Source organism: Heterodontus francisci, chromosome 16 (genome assembly GCF_036365525.1).
Source record: "Heterodontus francisci isolate sHetFra1 chromosome 16, sHetFra1.hap1, whole genome shotgun sequence".
NCBI lineage: Eukaryota > Metazoa > Chordata > Chondrichthyes > Heterodontiformes > Heterodontidae > Heterodontus > Heterodontus francisci.
The window spans coordinates 76,485,213-76,501,552 of record NC_090386.1 but is presented as its reverse complement, the minus strand read 5'-3'; the positions used below and the strand labels follow the sequence as shown (position 1 = coordinate 76,501,552).

At 42.0% G+C, this 16,340-nt stretch overlaps 1 protein-coding gene across 1 annotated transcript in view; it reads right to left on the bottom strand.

Annotated features, from left to right (window-relative positions):
• Nucleotides 1–16,340, bottom strand: part of LOC137378210 (disks large-associated protein 4-like) — a 241,043-nt gene that overhangs the window by 185,183 nt on the left and 39,520 nt on the right. The window contains exon 2 of the mRNA XM_068048408.1: nucleotides 5,022–5,242. Coding sequence (XP_067904509.1) covers nucleotides 5,022–5,242 — 221 coding nt within the window. The remainder of the gene's footprint in view (nucleotides 1–5,021; nucleotides 5,243–16,340) is intronic.

The following is a 16,340-nucleotide window of genomic DNA, read 5'->3' as shown; positions in this document are numbered from 1 at the left end:
AGTGACGGTGGAGGGGTCAAAAGAGATGGAAGTGAGATAAAGGTGAGTGTCGTCAGCGTACATGTAGTACATGATCTATATTCAGATAATGCTGCAAAGAGGAGGGGGCCAAGGATAGATCCTTGGGGGACTCCAGAGGGAATGGTGCAGGAATAGGAAGAGAAACCATTGCAGGTTATCTTCTGGCACATTTGTGTAAACTGATGCTTTGTTTTTGGGTGAAGCCGCCAAGGGGCAGCAAGCAGATGAGAAATAGAATTAGGCCAAGGATAGATCGCAGATCGAAGGCAAGCAGGCATAATGCTCCAATTAGCTTCCTGAGCTACCAGTATTTTAAATATTGGTAGGTTGAGTTCACACAGCTGCACAATTCTAACTCACCTGCAGCCTGACTCTGTTTCCTAGCATGCTTGACAGTGACAGATGCTTATTATTGTGACTATCACTGCAGTTAACCTGAAGACATGGTATTAGAGGGGTTGGGCCAGCTGAATTATGAAATCAATTCCTAATTATTTAAAAAGCTTAAAAAACTGACTGAGGAATAATGATCTGATGATTTAACAAAAAATTGCAACTTCTTTAAAGGAAGGCAATTGAGAATTTATAGATGTTGTAAGACATTTAAAGATAGAAATAAAACAAAGCCAGAGCGCAAGTTTAAGGTGAACTAAGTCAACAATAGAAGAGGAGACCAAAACTGGTGAGAAGTGAAGCAAAATCCTCAATTCATTCAAGAGCCAGCTAGATTGTGAAAAAACATGTCTGAAATACATTTAATTTAGGTGATAATATTCATTAAGATTAAGGTTTTGTAATTTTGGCATAATGGCAGCTAAAAGCATGGCCTTTATCTACAAATTGTGGTTCTGCTCTGTTGAGTTTTCTTGCATGGAAATAAAGAACCCTCTTACATGAAGGGCAAAACTGTCCAAAACTATCAATAGTCCTTAATTTTAAAATATATGGAAATGCTGAATACCAAGTTGTGGAACGTCTGTTCAGCTTACCAGTGTTTACCAGACATTGGCAATTTTACTACTGCGCATGGGATACAAAGCAATAGTTTTTGCCATTATCTTGGGCAAATAATGGCCTTAAGCATTAAATTGTGAGTTTTGCATTGCTCTGTTTTGTGAGTGAATCAGAAAATGAAGCAAATTCCAGTGAAAGTGAAATCTTCATCCTATTGATGTGGATGCTATTACTGCTGCCCAGTTGATAATTAGGGTTAGTCTAATCGAATGGTTTCATCAATACCAGGACTTTACAGTCTCTTAGAGTAAATGATAGCGGCATCTTATCCAGGCTCCAGGGTGCCCTCAGCAGTTTCCAATAGTCAGCCACAGATTTGCAAAGGAGCCGAAAGGCATGATTGACTGGGCTATTGGATGTGACTAATCATGATTGAGCTGAGCTGACAATCTCCTATTAGAGGCAATTTTCCTTTGGATTGCTAAGCAATAGTGTCCTGGCTTCTGCTGCTGTTGGACCTGCAGTGTGGTGTAAAAAATATATGTGTGGAAAGGAAACACTAAATAAAGAACAGTCTATCTAATATTCCTTTTTTAATTCGGGCTTTCTGAAATGCATTTAAAAAAAAAGGAAGGCTTGCATTTATATAGCACCTTTCACATCCCAAAGCACTTTACAGCCAATTTTGATCTTACTGATGTAGTGTAGGAAATGCAGCAGCCAATTTTGGCACAGCAAACTCCCACAAACTGCTATGTGATCATGACCGGATAATCTGTTTTTTGTGATATTGATTAAGGGATAGATACGGGCCAGGACACCGGGGAGAACTGTCCTTGATGAACTTTGAAATATTGCCATTAGATCTTTTACATCTGCCTCAGAGGACCTCGGTTTAGCCTCTCATCCGATAAACGAAAGATTTATACCATGTTGCAACAAATTTCAAATGATCAAGTCCAAAGTAATCCCAACTGTGTCTTCTGCAATAGAACAGGCTGAGAAGCTGACATAGGGACCAATATTCCAGTATGTGTCATAATTTCATGACTTGAATAAATGTAGCTATCTATAGCTATCTGTTGGCAAAAGACTGGCACCTCAGGTTAACAGAGGATGTGCCAGCATGGCTGTACGACCTACATAGATTTGATCGTTTGGTTAGAGCATGGCTACCTGACCCGAACCCGACCAGACCCGATGACGTGTGTCGGGTTAGGGTCGGGTTGGGTCGAGTCAGGTCACTCTTCCGGGTCCGGCATTTGGGCTCGGGTCGGGTCGGGCCGGACCCAGACACAGAGCTGCCTTTTTCTCAGGGAGGGAAAGGGAAGTAAGCTGATCAACCAGAAGTCTTCAATCAAACAGTGCTGCAGATTTGCAGTACTGTAGAGTTCTGATCACTATCCAATGAACTCGGCCACAAACTAAAGTGCTTGTGTGTGAACGTTGCAGTGGGATGGGGGGTGGGGGGGGGGCGGCGAGCGGTGGGGCGCGTGCCTTTGGTGACGAGATCAAGCTCAGATTCCCAACTCCATCTGTACAATTCTGCAGGAATAGCCTGCTGTTGGAACAGAGGATCCAAGGTACAATACAACCTCTTTTTGATATAATTAACTTCATTCCGGTAGTTGGGTCGGGTCGGGTGCAGGAAAAAATCAAAGCACTCAAGCCGAGTCAGGTTCGGGTTGGATGTGGTTGGGTCGGGCCCGGGTCGGGTTTCAATTGCATACCCGAGGAGGCCTTTACCTCTGGTTGCCTTTAAAAGTCAGGGAACCACCAAGTTCAGCCTACTCCAAACTTGAAGTTGGTAAGTTAAATAGCAGAACAATTCAATTTGTTTTGCAAAAAGGTAACTTTGAGTTATTAAAATACATAATATTTACAGCTATATATATTATATAGTTCCCAGAAAATCATCCCTGCCTTTGGTAGCAAGGTTTACAATACCATAAAGAGCCAATGCTATTACTGGAGGGGAGCCTTTCCAGAACACCACTCCTTTGGTGGGTCACTAGCAACCGGGACTCAGCACTGGCTTGCATGAAATGTGAGGGGAGCAGGATTCAAGTGTTTAGAGGAAAGCCTGAGCTGCCAGTGTGTATAGCAGTATAATCTGGCACTTGTAATTGAGATGACCTAACTCAATAGAATTCAGAGCTGGTGCTTAAAACGACAGACTAGAAGCTACTGTTATAACTAGGGAAGAACTCTGAAGTAAAAGTAAAATCCAAATTGGATTGATTTAAATTTAGTTAGGAAAATTTAAACTCGGATCGATTTGGAGTTGGACGATTAGTAAAAACGACTCTCTCTCCAAGTGGTCAGGTTTGCTGTGTGTGTTCAGCACATAGTAAGTGACGGGCTAGGGCACTTGGAAATTGAAAATGGGTCCTGCAAGATGCGAAAGACCCTACTTTAAATAAATTATCTGGCCTTTAAATGTTCCTGCTGTGTGCTCTTGCTGCCAACGCATCTACCTTATCCAATATGGCTGGCAGCATGCTTCTGGCTGGGAATATCAATGTACTTCCTGCCCACCATGTTGGAAACTTAAGAGGCTAGTTAGTGCCTGAAAAACAGGCACTTTGTGGCTAATCTTCTAAGCCATAGTTTCATGGGAATCCTCCAGTTGGAGTGTTGACTTTTCGTGGAACCATGAGCCTTGCTGTTAGAGCCATGTACCAATTGCATAATGATGCCACATGCAACCAATGTACTTTTTAAAATGATTTAGATCATTGTATCACAGGCTTATAGATAGCTGAAATAAATTTCAAAAGCATTTTCACAAAGATGATGCTCTTTAAAGCTTCACATTACTTATTTCCAGTTAGATAATTCTTGGGCTGCATGATTTAAATGGCCTTTAAAGTGCCAATTAAAATGATTTAATTTGCTTTAAAATGTTGTTGTCGGAGCCCTGGTGGCATAAACTTTGGTGTAAATCTATATCTCTCCACTTTATGATAAACACACTGAAGCATTAAGTTCTTATTTTGCAGTGACATTTTAGACAAAACTTTACTCATGTTTTTGACCACTAATTAGTATAATTGCTTCAATGTTCAATGACAATGTTATTTTGTGAGGCTTAACTGCAATGATGTATTTAGACAGGTGCAGAAAAATGCTATGAGCAACAAATGGCACCATTGGCACTGCATGAATTTGGGCACTTCTGATAATATCACCAAAAGATGGCATATTGATGATACTGAGTCTTTGTTTCCACATTCTGTTGTTACAAACAAAATATTAGCAGCCTGGTACCAGAAAGAAAATCACATTTCAAGGCATCTATTGTTTTGACCTGTGGGTAAGTATGAGGGGGGAAAGGTATTGAGTAAATAATTTAATGTATTGCAATTTAGTAAATGTTGCAATGGGCCACTTTAATATTTACTGTACGTGTGCGTGTGTGTGTGTTTGTAACTAGCTCATCATCCCTTTTTAATTTCCACTTGTTAGCAGAAATATTATAATCACTACTGCAGCAACTTACATTATCACATCATGTCACACATGTGGAAGTGTAATCCTGAGCTATGGATCCTGGCTGCACAATGTTTTTTCTTAAGATTAATGTTACAGTTGTCACAATAGAAACAGCACAATCTATTGTTCACTAGAGATTGACAAATTTTAAATGGTCAGCAAAGTAAGACATGACCTTTAAGAAAGATGTTTTAATTCTCTACTTCTGAGCTGGTTTCTAACTGAAATCTCCTGATGTAAAGGACAGCAACTTGATTTATTTGAACTACCAAACCATGAATTCCACTACTAAAAGAACTTGGAATGAAGAATACCTTCCTTCCACTGATGGTGTTTTCCTAAAACAAGATCGCTTTGTCATTGTTATTAACAATCAATTTCCTGAACCAAGCATCAGAAGTTCACAAATCCTGGATTACAAAAACTATTTAATAATTTAATGATTTCCAAAAGGAATATGAAATTCATGATAATGAAACACTCTCTAGCATAAAAGCAATGCCTTTTCTGCACCAAAACAGCAGCATGTATAAGTATGGATGAAAACTTACTTCCGCTGACTGATCTGCTCACTGAGTGATTGCTGTGTGGCCTTGAGATAGCTTTGACGGCGCGCTGCAGTCTTAGGGGATGGCTTGGGGCTCATCTCAGAGTCCTCGCTGTCATCATCTCCCATTGCCTTTATGTAGCTGCCACTACGCATTCGTCGACAGGGAATTTCTCCCACTTTTCCACGTGAAAGAGTGCTATTCCAGTCATCGTGAAGAGGGACCTGCTCAAGATGGAGTACTCTTTATTAGACCAAAGGCTTCCACTTCATTTATTTCAATGATAATGAAAGAATGATAGCACGGTGTTGTTCCAAGGACATTCCCTTGTACATTGTGGTAACATATGTTGCTGATTTTAACTTTCTTTTATGACAGTATCAAAAATGTTTTTGTATTATTGGGCCTGTCGTGTGACATAATACACCTGAGAACATTCATCGTGACAGCTATTGTACACTCTCTTCTGTCACATGGCATTACAACCACTGTCACCCTCAGAAGGCTATCATGATAATGGTGAGCTGTAAAAATATATGCAACGTAAAGTGAGAATCATGTTGTTGTGAATCACAGGTTTAACATAATTTCAAGGTTCGGATCATAGTCACCAACAGTTTTGAGTTTTGCGGTAATGAATATGAACCCAGCTGTTACTCTGTACTTACTAACCTTTTCTTTCGTAAGTTCACTTTATTGTCTATGCCACATATGTTGCATTGTATGTATCAGTATAGTCACACTATAGCTCTTAAAGCTTTATAAGCTGCTTATATCTGGGATGAAAGACAAGTTTTGACCTTCAGATCTGTAAATAAACCATCAAAATCTTTCCTTTACTTCATCAGTATTCAGGGTTTTAAAGGACCAGCAATACTTCAGGAAGCTACTACCAGTGGACCACATTTTGGACACAAAAGGCTTCAGACTATCTGTAGAACTCCACAGTATTTAGCCTGAACTTTATGGATATCATTGATTTCTGATAGCTCCACGAATTAAGATCAATTTTCCATTTTTTTTAACATTTCATGCTACATTTTTCTCTACTTAAAAAACATTGGAGTAATATAATTTTTTTTAGAGCAAATCATGACTAGCTATTGAATTTGCAGGACTGTGTACTCTAGAAAATTGCATTCTGTATGAGTGTGATTCATAGAATCATTAATCACTGAAGGAAGCCATTTGGTCCATTGTGCTTATGCTTTGAAAGAGCTATTCAATTTGTCCCACACCCCTGCCATTACTCCATAGCCAGGTAACTCTTTCCTTTTATCGCGGTATGGGTTTAAATCAAAAAATCTGCTCCAAAAGCTTTCATAACTCCAGCAATCACTTTTTTAAAGCTTCTCTAAATGGCAGGTTCCAAAGTAAAGCTGATGTTGGCACCAACTCACTGTGAATTACTCTTGGTACAATCAGGGTGCTTCTCCTATACCATTGCATGTCATATTAATATATGTTAATATATGATAATGAGCTCCCAGCAACATCAGCACACACAATTAGAAGTTTAGGACCTGGCGAGAAACAGCAGCACAGCCATAACAGCCAGAAAATCTGTGTAAATTTACAGACTACACTAAGTACAAAACTCATTCCAGTGCCAAAGAGTTACTGGAAAAGTCGAGCAAATTTGGGGCCAATAATGTCTCTATTTCATGCTGTTGATTTTGAACATTAATAATTAAAGTCATTTGCCACATTGAACAGAAATAAAGTATGCTGTGTTTCATTTTTCTAATGCATTTCAATGTTATGTTATTTTATCCGCCTGAAGATTTTGAGATTATGGGCTAAAGATTGGATAGTGCTGGTTTTCTGCCGTGGGGCATAGCGATGCATTATCACCCCAAGTCTGCTCAAGGTGATACAGGCAGCACTCCTCATCACCATGATTGTGGCATGCAGACCAATGCTAAATGAACTGCTGACTGGCTGCATGCTCAGCAGGGAGCCCAGGTGTGTGTGTGGCTAGCATTAGTTAAAGCTAGCCTGCACTTTTAAAGCCAGCAAGTATCTCTTAAACGGGAGGTGCACTTTGGCTACGGGAAGTGATGAAACTGTCTTTAAGAGTCTTTCTGAGAAGGAAGAAAGTGTAGCAATAGGGCAGGAGACCAGAGAGAGGGTTCCTAGGTTCCCTGATGTGGTGCTGGAGGCCTTAGTCCAGGTGGTAGAAAGGAGGAGAGACATCATGTTTCCGAAAGGGCCAGGAGGCCCTCAATGCACACACTGCGAAGAGAATGGGAGCAAGGAGTCACAGAGGTCAATTCAAGGAGTGTGGACAACCCATCTGGAGCAATGGTGTCCCGGATGCTTCCTCTCTTCCTCCTTCTCCGAAGGGGATCACCGAAGGCCTGGTGGCAAGGACTATGCCCTTATGAGAGCCAGACTGTGGAGAACACAGTGGGGTGGCACAGTGGTTAGCACCGCAGCCTCACAGCTCCAGCAACCTGGGTTTAGTTCTGGGTACTGCCTGTGTGGAGTTTGCAAGTTCTCCCTGTGACCGCGTGGGTTTACGCTGGGTGCTTTGGTTTCCTCCCACAGCCAAAGACTTGCAGGTTAGTAGATAAATTGGCCATTGTAAATTGCCCCTAGTGTAGGTAGGTGGTAGGAGAATTGAGGGAAGGTGGGGATGTGGTAGGGAATATGGGATTAATGTAGGATTAGTATAAATGGGTGGTTGTTGGTCAGCACAGACTCGGTTGGCCGAAGGGCCTGTTTCAGTGCTGTATCTCGCTATAACACAGCAAACCACCATAAATTTGGAGATATGTTCCAGCCAGTACTGGCGGGCTTCCCCCAAATGGTCCAGGTATCTGAGCTGTTGCTTCAGCATGCTGATGATTTGCTTCACAATGGTCTGGTTGCTACGTGGCTTTCATTATTGGGACGCTGTCCTAGTGTGGTCAGGTGGGGGAGGAGAGACATGAGCCACATGCAGAGCAGGTAAAGTTCGTCATCTAGCAGCCATGCTGTGGTTCATTATGGTGTCTCGAATATGGTGGGAACGGCTAACTGGCACAGGATAAAAGTATCATGGCTGCTGCCAAGATATTGGTTGAACTGCCAACTGCATGTCAAGGGAGTGGAACCCTTTCCAGTTCTGGTACATCTCCTTGTTGAGATGTGGCACCCGCAGAGCCATGTGCGTGCCCTCAATGACTCCCTGCAGCATTGAGAATCCTGCTACTCTGGCAAAGTCATGTATCCACTTCTCCTGTTTCTCTCTGGTTCGATAGAAGATAATAAAGTTCTCTGTTCTCATGTAAGGGCTTCTGTGACCTCCCTGATGCAGGGATGCACAGTGAATTGAGAGAGACTGGTGGTGATATCTGGAAGAAACCTGAGGTGTCGAAATCAAGGGTGACTGTGACCTGATGGCCACTGGCAATGCCACCCTCACCCTGCTCTGTGGCTTCAGCTCAGATTGGCAGAGGTGCCACAGTTCTGTGACCATCTCATTGGTGAATTATAGCCATCTCAGACACTGCTCCTAGCTGAGTTGCAGGTAGGTGAAGGGCTCTTTGAAGACCCTAGGTGGAGCTGACCTACAATCGCGAGCCTCCTCCTCCTCACTCTATGCACAGCTTCCGCTCTTTTCTGCCTGTGCTCCATTTCCCTGTTGTGCTATAGCCCACAACTGCAACTAGCCTCCATGACTGATGATAGCAGGATTTCTGCCCAGAGGCCTTCAAACTTCTCTGAACTCCTTGGAAAAGTCCAGCACCATTCCTTTCTAACTTCAACAACTTTTCAGAACTACTCCAACAACACAGAACTCAGAACTTACTCTAATTTTGCAGGAGAAAAAGAAAGTCAAAAGCACCTCACCTAAAAGTCCCAGACTGATGCCTTTAAATGGCACTGGTCAGGGGTCCCTCATGCAGCTGAATCCATACTCAGCTGAAAATCATAGAGTCATAGAGAGATACAGCATTGAAACAGGCCCTTCAGCCCACTGAGTCTGTGCCAACCAACAACCACCCACTTATACTAATCCTACATTAATCCTATATTCCCTACCACTTACCTACACTAGGGGCAATTTACAAGGGCCAATTTACCTATCAACCTGCAAGTGTTTGGCTGTGGGAGGGAACTGGAGCACCTGGCAGAAACCCACATGGTCACAGGGAGAACTTGCAAACTCTGCACAGGCAGTACCCAGAACTGAACCTGGGTCACTGGAGCTGCGAGGCTGTGGTGCTAACCACTGTGCCACTCCAAAGTGTTTAAGAGAGGGTGTGAACAGGATTTGTGAAGGCACCATATCAGCATTAGATACTGAATGACATCATAATACGCCCACGATGTGTACTTCTGAGTATAATGTGGGAAAATGTGAAGTTGTCCATTTTGGCAGGAGGAATAGAACAGCAGAATGTTATTTAAATGGAGAAAGACTACAGAATGCTACAGTACAGAGGGATCTGGGTGTCATTGAACATGAATCAAAAAAAGGTTAGCACACAGGTATAGCAAGTAATTAGGAAGACAAAGATTACAAGGGGGATGGAGTATTAAAGTAGAGAAGTCTTGCTACAACTGTACAGGGCATTGGTGAGACTGCACCTAGGGTACTGTGTACAGTTTTGGCCACCTTACTTAGAGGAGGGATATACTTGCATTGGAAGCAGTTCAGAGAAGGTTGACTAGGCTGATTCCTGGGATGAAGGGATTAACTTATGAGGAAAGGTTGAGCAAGCTGGACATATACTCATTGCAGTTTAGAAAAATGAGAGGTGATCTTATTGAAACATAGAGGATTCTGAGGGGGCTTGACAGGGTATATTCTGAGAGGATGTTTCTCCTCATGGGGGAATGTAGAACCAGGGGGCATAATTTATCAATAAAGGGTCTCCCATTTAAGATGGAGATGAGGAGGAATTTCTTCTCTCAGAGGGTTGTTAGTCTTCAGAATGCTCTTCCATCGAGAACAGGGGAGGTTGGGTCATTGAATATATTCAAGGCTGATCTGGACAGATTTTTGTGCTACAAGGGAGTCAAGGGTTATTGGGGGGCTGGCAGGAAAGTGGAGTTGAGGCCACAATCCAATCAGCCATGATCTTATTGAATGGCAGAACAGTTCGAGGGCCGAATGGCCTACTCCTGCCCCTATTTCTTATGTTATTATGGTGCATGTAGGGCATGCCGGCGTTCCTGCTTTAGTGCCCTTCCAAGCATGTTGCGAAAGGTGGACCTAGCTGAAAATTGATCAACGGCCATTTTCAGCACCTGTGAGCTTTCACAGCGCTGACCTCAGTGGTGCTACGGAGCTCAATTTTGCAGCCTATATCTGTGGAAACTGTACACTGTTATGTCAGAATGTGTATAATACGGCCCTGCAATTGTGGGACTCCAATCCTGGTCAGACCCTCTCTTTCCTGATTTTAATGTGGCTGGAAATTTGGAAGCATCACAAATCAATAAACTTCATAACCAATTCTCAGACCAGTTTTCTGGGGATGTCACATTCCTTGTTGGAAGTGGAATCTTGCATTTTCAAGGCTTTTATTTTGTAATATTGAAGTTTGGATGTTGATTGCCACTGTGACATTGCACCCGCTACAGATTTGTAAAGATCTACACACTTGTATAAACAGCAGTTGAAGCTAGAACAGTTGTTAATTTTAAATCTGAGATAGATAGATTTTTGTTAAACAAAGATATTAAGGGATATGGACCAAGGGTATATGGAGTTAGGCCGCGGATCAGCCATGATCTCATTGAATGGTGGGACAGGCTCGAGGGGCTGAATGGCCTACTCCTGTTCCTATCTTCCTATGTTCCTATGTACCATGCATTGATGGAATGCTTTAGTAAGATCATAAATATAATCCTTCAGCCATTTGGCTGTACTGGTTGCTTTGGCATCTGAGATCTGTTGTATCATACCGAGCAGTTGTTAAGCACTGCTGTTGAACTTTATAATAAATGCTCAGGAAGGTTGTGAGGAAGGAAGCAGCTTTGGAATCACACTCTTGATTAATGTTTACCATAGCTCACCATTAAACGCTCATTCTGGGTACTTCTACATGCAGTATGATCACATGCCTACAAGAAGAGAGCTGTTATTCAATCGACTTATAGGTAACAAAATAGACCAGGAAGATGCGCTAAATGTGTATGAGCAGCTTGGGAGCAGTTACTGCAATATGGTAAGGTTCAAGGTCCAAGCTGAAAGGGAAAAAGCTGGTACAATAACAAAATTGGAATACAACAAGATGAATGAGCTAATGAAGGTGAGGTGCAAAGACAAATTGGCATACATAATTGTTGATCAGCAATGGGGTTTTTTACAAAGGAGATTACAAAGTTGCAGATGAATATATACCATTTAAGAGGGAAACTATTTCAAATTTCCAACTGCTATGGGTAAACAGAAAAGTTAGAAACAAACTAAAATTGGAGAAGAGGGCATATTTGATCTTTGTTATCATATCTGTAGTGCCAATAAAAAGATAGAAATAAGAAAGAACAGGAGAAAATCCGAACAGCCATTATATGGGCAGCCAGAGCACCCGCCAGTTTAGTAATAATAAGTAAACAGAGGTCCTACGACATACGTAGAAACTTGCTTGCAATTTTGAAGTACAAATGAGAACGGTGTGCACATTCTATCCAACTGGCCTTATGTGGCCTTGCCAGCAGTCATTAATCAATGCATTACCGTTGTCCAAGTGCATAGATCTTTACAAATCTGTATGCAACATGGTGGGTGCAATGTCACAATGGCAACATCAAAGCTTCAATATTACAAAATAAAGGCCTTGAAAACGCAAGATTCTACTTCCAACAGGGAATTGGATTTGCCCAGAGACCTGGGGCTGAATTTTCCCTCCCCCAGGCATGAACGTTCGCACTGCCAGCCAGTGTGCTGGCTTGCAAGCACCATCCGACATCTGAGCCATTTTCCTGGAGGTGGCATGGGAGTCAGCAGGGCTACCCACCAGCAAGCAGCGGGTAGCCACTTAAGGTGGGTAAATGGTCTATTAAGGCCTATTATCAGAGGCTGCTTCAGGCAGGCTTTGATCCCTCACCACCTGCCCGGCCACAGCTATTGCTGGAGACCACATTGTGGAGAGAGAACCCCTCCACAATGGTGGCCCAGCTGCTGAGGGCATTTTTAATTTAAACGTTTAAAATGTTGGAGAGTGGGTGCCTTCTCTCTCTCAACTGAATTGCAGGCTGCTTCTCCTTTCGATTCGAGGGCCTCCTATTGGCCCACCAACTCCTCGAGACCGCCCGCTGTCCTTAATTGGAAACCGAGCCCACCGTCTGGCCACTAATTGGCCAATTCAAGGAAAATCACTGCCTGCTGACTGTTTCCCACACAGTGTGGGGTTGTGATCCCCAATTGATCTCGATGTCGGAGTCTCATTCCAAAACCCAAAATCCTGCCCTGATCTGAGAATTGGCCATGAAGTTCATCAATAGCTGATTTGCGGTGCTTCCAAATTTCTAGCCATTAAAATCAGGGAAGAGAGAGTCTGTGCCAGGGTAGAAGTCTTACAATCTCGGGGCTGTATATTATACACATTCTGACCACTGGAGACCATACGAACAAAATGCCATAAAATCGTCCTCAAATTTTACTTTTGTGGAGTGAGGACGAACATTCCTGCTCCTCCTGACTGCACAAAAAATACTCTGGCCTGCAGCCAGCCCTCCCCCTGGATACTCTTTGTCGAACTGGATAATGTTGGAGAAGATTAAGAGTAATGCAATTAGAAGAAACATAGTAGATTTGCAATCTACTTTTTAAAAATATCCCATTGCTGATCAGCAACTTTGTGCTAGATTTGTCTTTCCACCGCACTCTGTAGCTCACTCCTCATCTTGTCATATTGCAATCTCATTACTGTACGATTTTCCCTGTCTGTTCGGACCTTGAACCTTATCATATTGCAGTTACTGCTCCCAAGCTGCTCACACACATTTAACTCATCCACCTAGCCTATTTTTTTACTCAGAACTCAATTGGACAACAGCTCTTCCCTTGAAGGCTTGTAGTAGTACCCGGAGTGAATGTATTAATGACTGGTTAAAAGGGAGAATAGGAGTTAAAGGCAGTTTCTCAGTGTGGTTGGAAGTGGATTGTGGTGTCCTACAGGGTTTAATTCTTGAATTGCTTTATTGATTTAGATATAAGCCTTGAGAGAGTGGTGCCCACATTTTCAGATACTAAGGTAGTTCTGAGGACCAAAGGAAACTGCAAGAAGATATTGATAGGATGGTAGAATGGAAAGAAAAGTAGTAGATGCAATTCAATGTTATTAACTGTGATGTGATACATTTTGGTCAGTCAAAACAAGAACAATAATTATCGGGGAAGAATAGTTGATGTGAAAGAAAGGACGGGTTTGGGGTTTAGGTTCACGAAGACATTTAAAGAAAGACCTTAAGTAAAAACCCATAAAATGCCAAAGGAATACTGGGTCTTACTACAAAAGACATAGAAAATAGAAGTGGAGATGTACATATAAACCTATAAAATATTTGTAAGATCACATTTGGAGTACTGTGTTCAGTATGGGTTCCATGCTAACAGAAGGATGTTGAGGCAATAGACAGGGTAATCTGAAATAAAAACAAGAAATGCTGGAAATACTCAGCAGGTCTGGCAGCATCTGTGGAGAGAGAAGCAGAGTTAAAGTTTCAGGTCAGTGACCCTTCTTCAGAACTAGCAGATATTAGAAATGTGAAAGGTTTTAAGCAAGTAAAGCGGGGGTGGGGCAAGAGATAACAAAGGAGAAGGTGTAGATAGGACAAGGTCACAGAGAATAACCGACCAGAAGGTCATGGAGCAAAGGCAAACAACATGTTAATGGTGTGTTGAAGGTCATGGAGCAAAAGCAAACAATATATTAATGGTGTGTTGAAAGAGAAAACATTAGTACAGATAGGGTGTTAATGGACTGAAAACTGAACAGCCACGAGCACAAACATTAATATGCTTTACTTGCTTAAAACCTTTCACATTTCTAATATTTGCTAGTTCTGAAGAAGGGTCACTGACCTGAAACTTTAACTCTGCTTCTCTCTCCACAGATGCTGCCAGACCTGCTGAGTATTTCCAGCATTTCTTGTTTTTATTTCAGATTTCCAGCATCCACAGTATTTTGCTTTTATAGACAGGATACATCATTGCTTCACATAGGAGGCATCACAGATAGAGAGATTTGAATAACTCAGTCTGTTGTCATTAGGGCAGAAGACTTTACAGGCTCATTTCATAGAGGTTTTTAATATTCTAAAGAGATAAGACAAAGTCTATAGAATGATAGAATGATTACAGCACCAAAGGAGACCATTCGGCCCATTGCCTCTGTAATATTACTTGTCCCTTTGGTATGTGAACTATTGTAAAATTCAAAGGACTACAAGTAATATCCAAAGAAGATGTGTTTTTTATGATAACCTAATGAGAACATATATATATATATATATATATATATTATATATATATATACACACACAAACAGTTACTGCACAAGCACACCTACATATGTCTCAATTTGTTGGGCTCCACCCACAACCAACTGGTTATGTGTGACGCAACGTCACTTCCTCTGGCGAACTTCACTTTATAGCTCTTAAGGTAGTCCCACAACATCCCCCTTTTTACCAAAGATAAAAACATATGTACAATATACAATGATGTTGCGGTTCGGACTAACTGTACTTGATTAATACAAAACATTATTTACAAGTAAGTAAATTTAACCCTCTCTAAAATGTAGAGGAGGTTTGCTTATTCGTCCCGATCTTGTTATTCTCAGAGCTGTGCTCATCTTGATGACTTCTTTGAGACTCTGGCGACTCAGAACTCTGGTTGGCATGTTCTTCCACTGTGCTTGTAGCCTCTGCATGTTCATCTTCAGACTTTATCTTTGAACGTGTCCATGATGCCGCAGGGTTGATACATGTAGTGTTGTTGTACAGCTCTCTGAGTTGACTTTGGTTATGTCTGAGAATTGCACCATTGGGTGTCACCATTGATCACATATCCTCACAACCTCTGCAGGATACCAAGTTCCCAATGTATGATTGAGGACTCTGACCTTCTGTCTTACTCACAATTGAGCTAATTTTGGTCCTGCTTTCCTGTCATATGATGCCTTCACTTACAGCTCTTAAGGTGGTCCACTCTTAAGGTGGTCCCACAGCAGTCTCTGCAAGAGCTACTCACTGAGTCCCACTTCCTTGCCTTTTCCCTGCAGCCCTGTAAATGTTTTCCCATCAGATAATTATCCAATTCACTTTTGAAGACCTCGATTAAACCTGCCTTCACCATACTCTCAGGCAGCGCATTCCAGATCCTAACCACTTGCTGCAGAAAAATGCTGTTCCTCATGCCGGAGTTGCTTCCTTTTCCAATCACCTTAAATCGGTGTCCTCTGGTTCTCGATCCTTCTGCCAATGGGAACAGTTTCTCTCTATCTACTCTGTCCAGACCCCACATGATTTTTAACAGCTCTATCAAATCTTCTCCAAGGAGAACAGTTCCAGCTTCTCCAATCTATCCACGTAACAGAAGTCCCTTATCCCTGGAATCATTCTCGTGAATCTTTTCTGCACCCTCTTGAATGCCTTCACATCCTTTCTAAAGTGTGGTGCCCAAAACTGGGCACAGTACTCCAGTTGAGGCTGAACCAGTGTTTCGTACAGTTTTATTAAAACTTTCTTGCTTTTGTACTCTATGCCCAGGATTCTGTATGCTTTATTAACAGCTTTCTCATCCTGCCCTACCATCTTCAATGATTTGTGCACATATACCCCCAGGTCCCTCTGCTCCTGCACCCCCTTTCAAATTGTACCCTTTATTTTATATTGCCTCTCCTCAGTCTTCCTATAAAAATGAATAACTTCACACCTCTCTGCATTAAATTTCATCTGCCACTTGTCTGCCCATTCCACCTGCCTGTTTATGTACTCTTAAATGTTATCACTATCCTCCTCACAGTTGACAATACCTCCAAGTTTTGTGTCATCCGCATATTTTGAAATTGTGTCCTGAACACCCAAGTCTTGGTCATTAATATATATCAAGAAAAGTAGGGGTCCTAACACTGACCCGTGGGGAACCCACTATATACGTTCCTCCAGTCCAAAAAAAAACATTCATCAATACTCTCTGTTTCCTGTCACTCAGCCAATTTTGTATCCATGCTGCTACTGTCCCTTTTATTCCATAAGCTCTAACTTTGCTAACAAGCCTGTTATGTGGCATTTATCAAATGCCTTTTGGAAGTCCAGATACACCACATCAACCACATTACCCTCATCAATTCTCTCTGCTACCTCATCAAAATA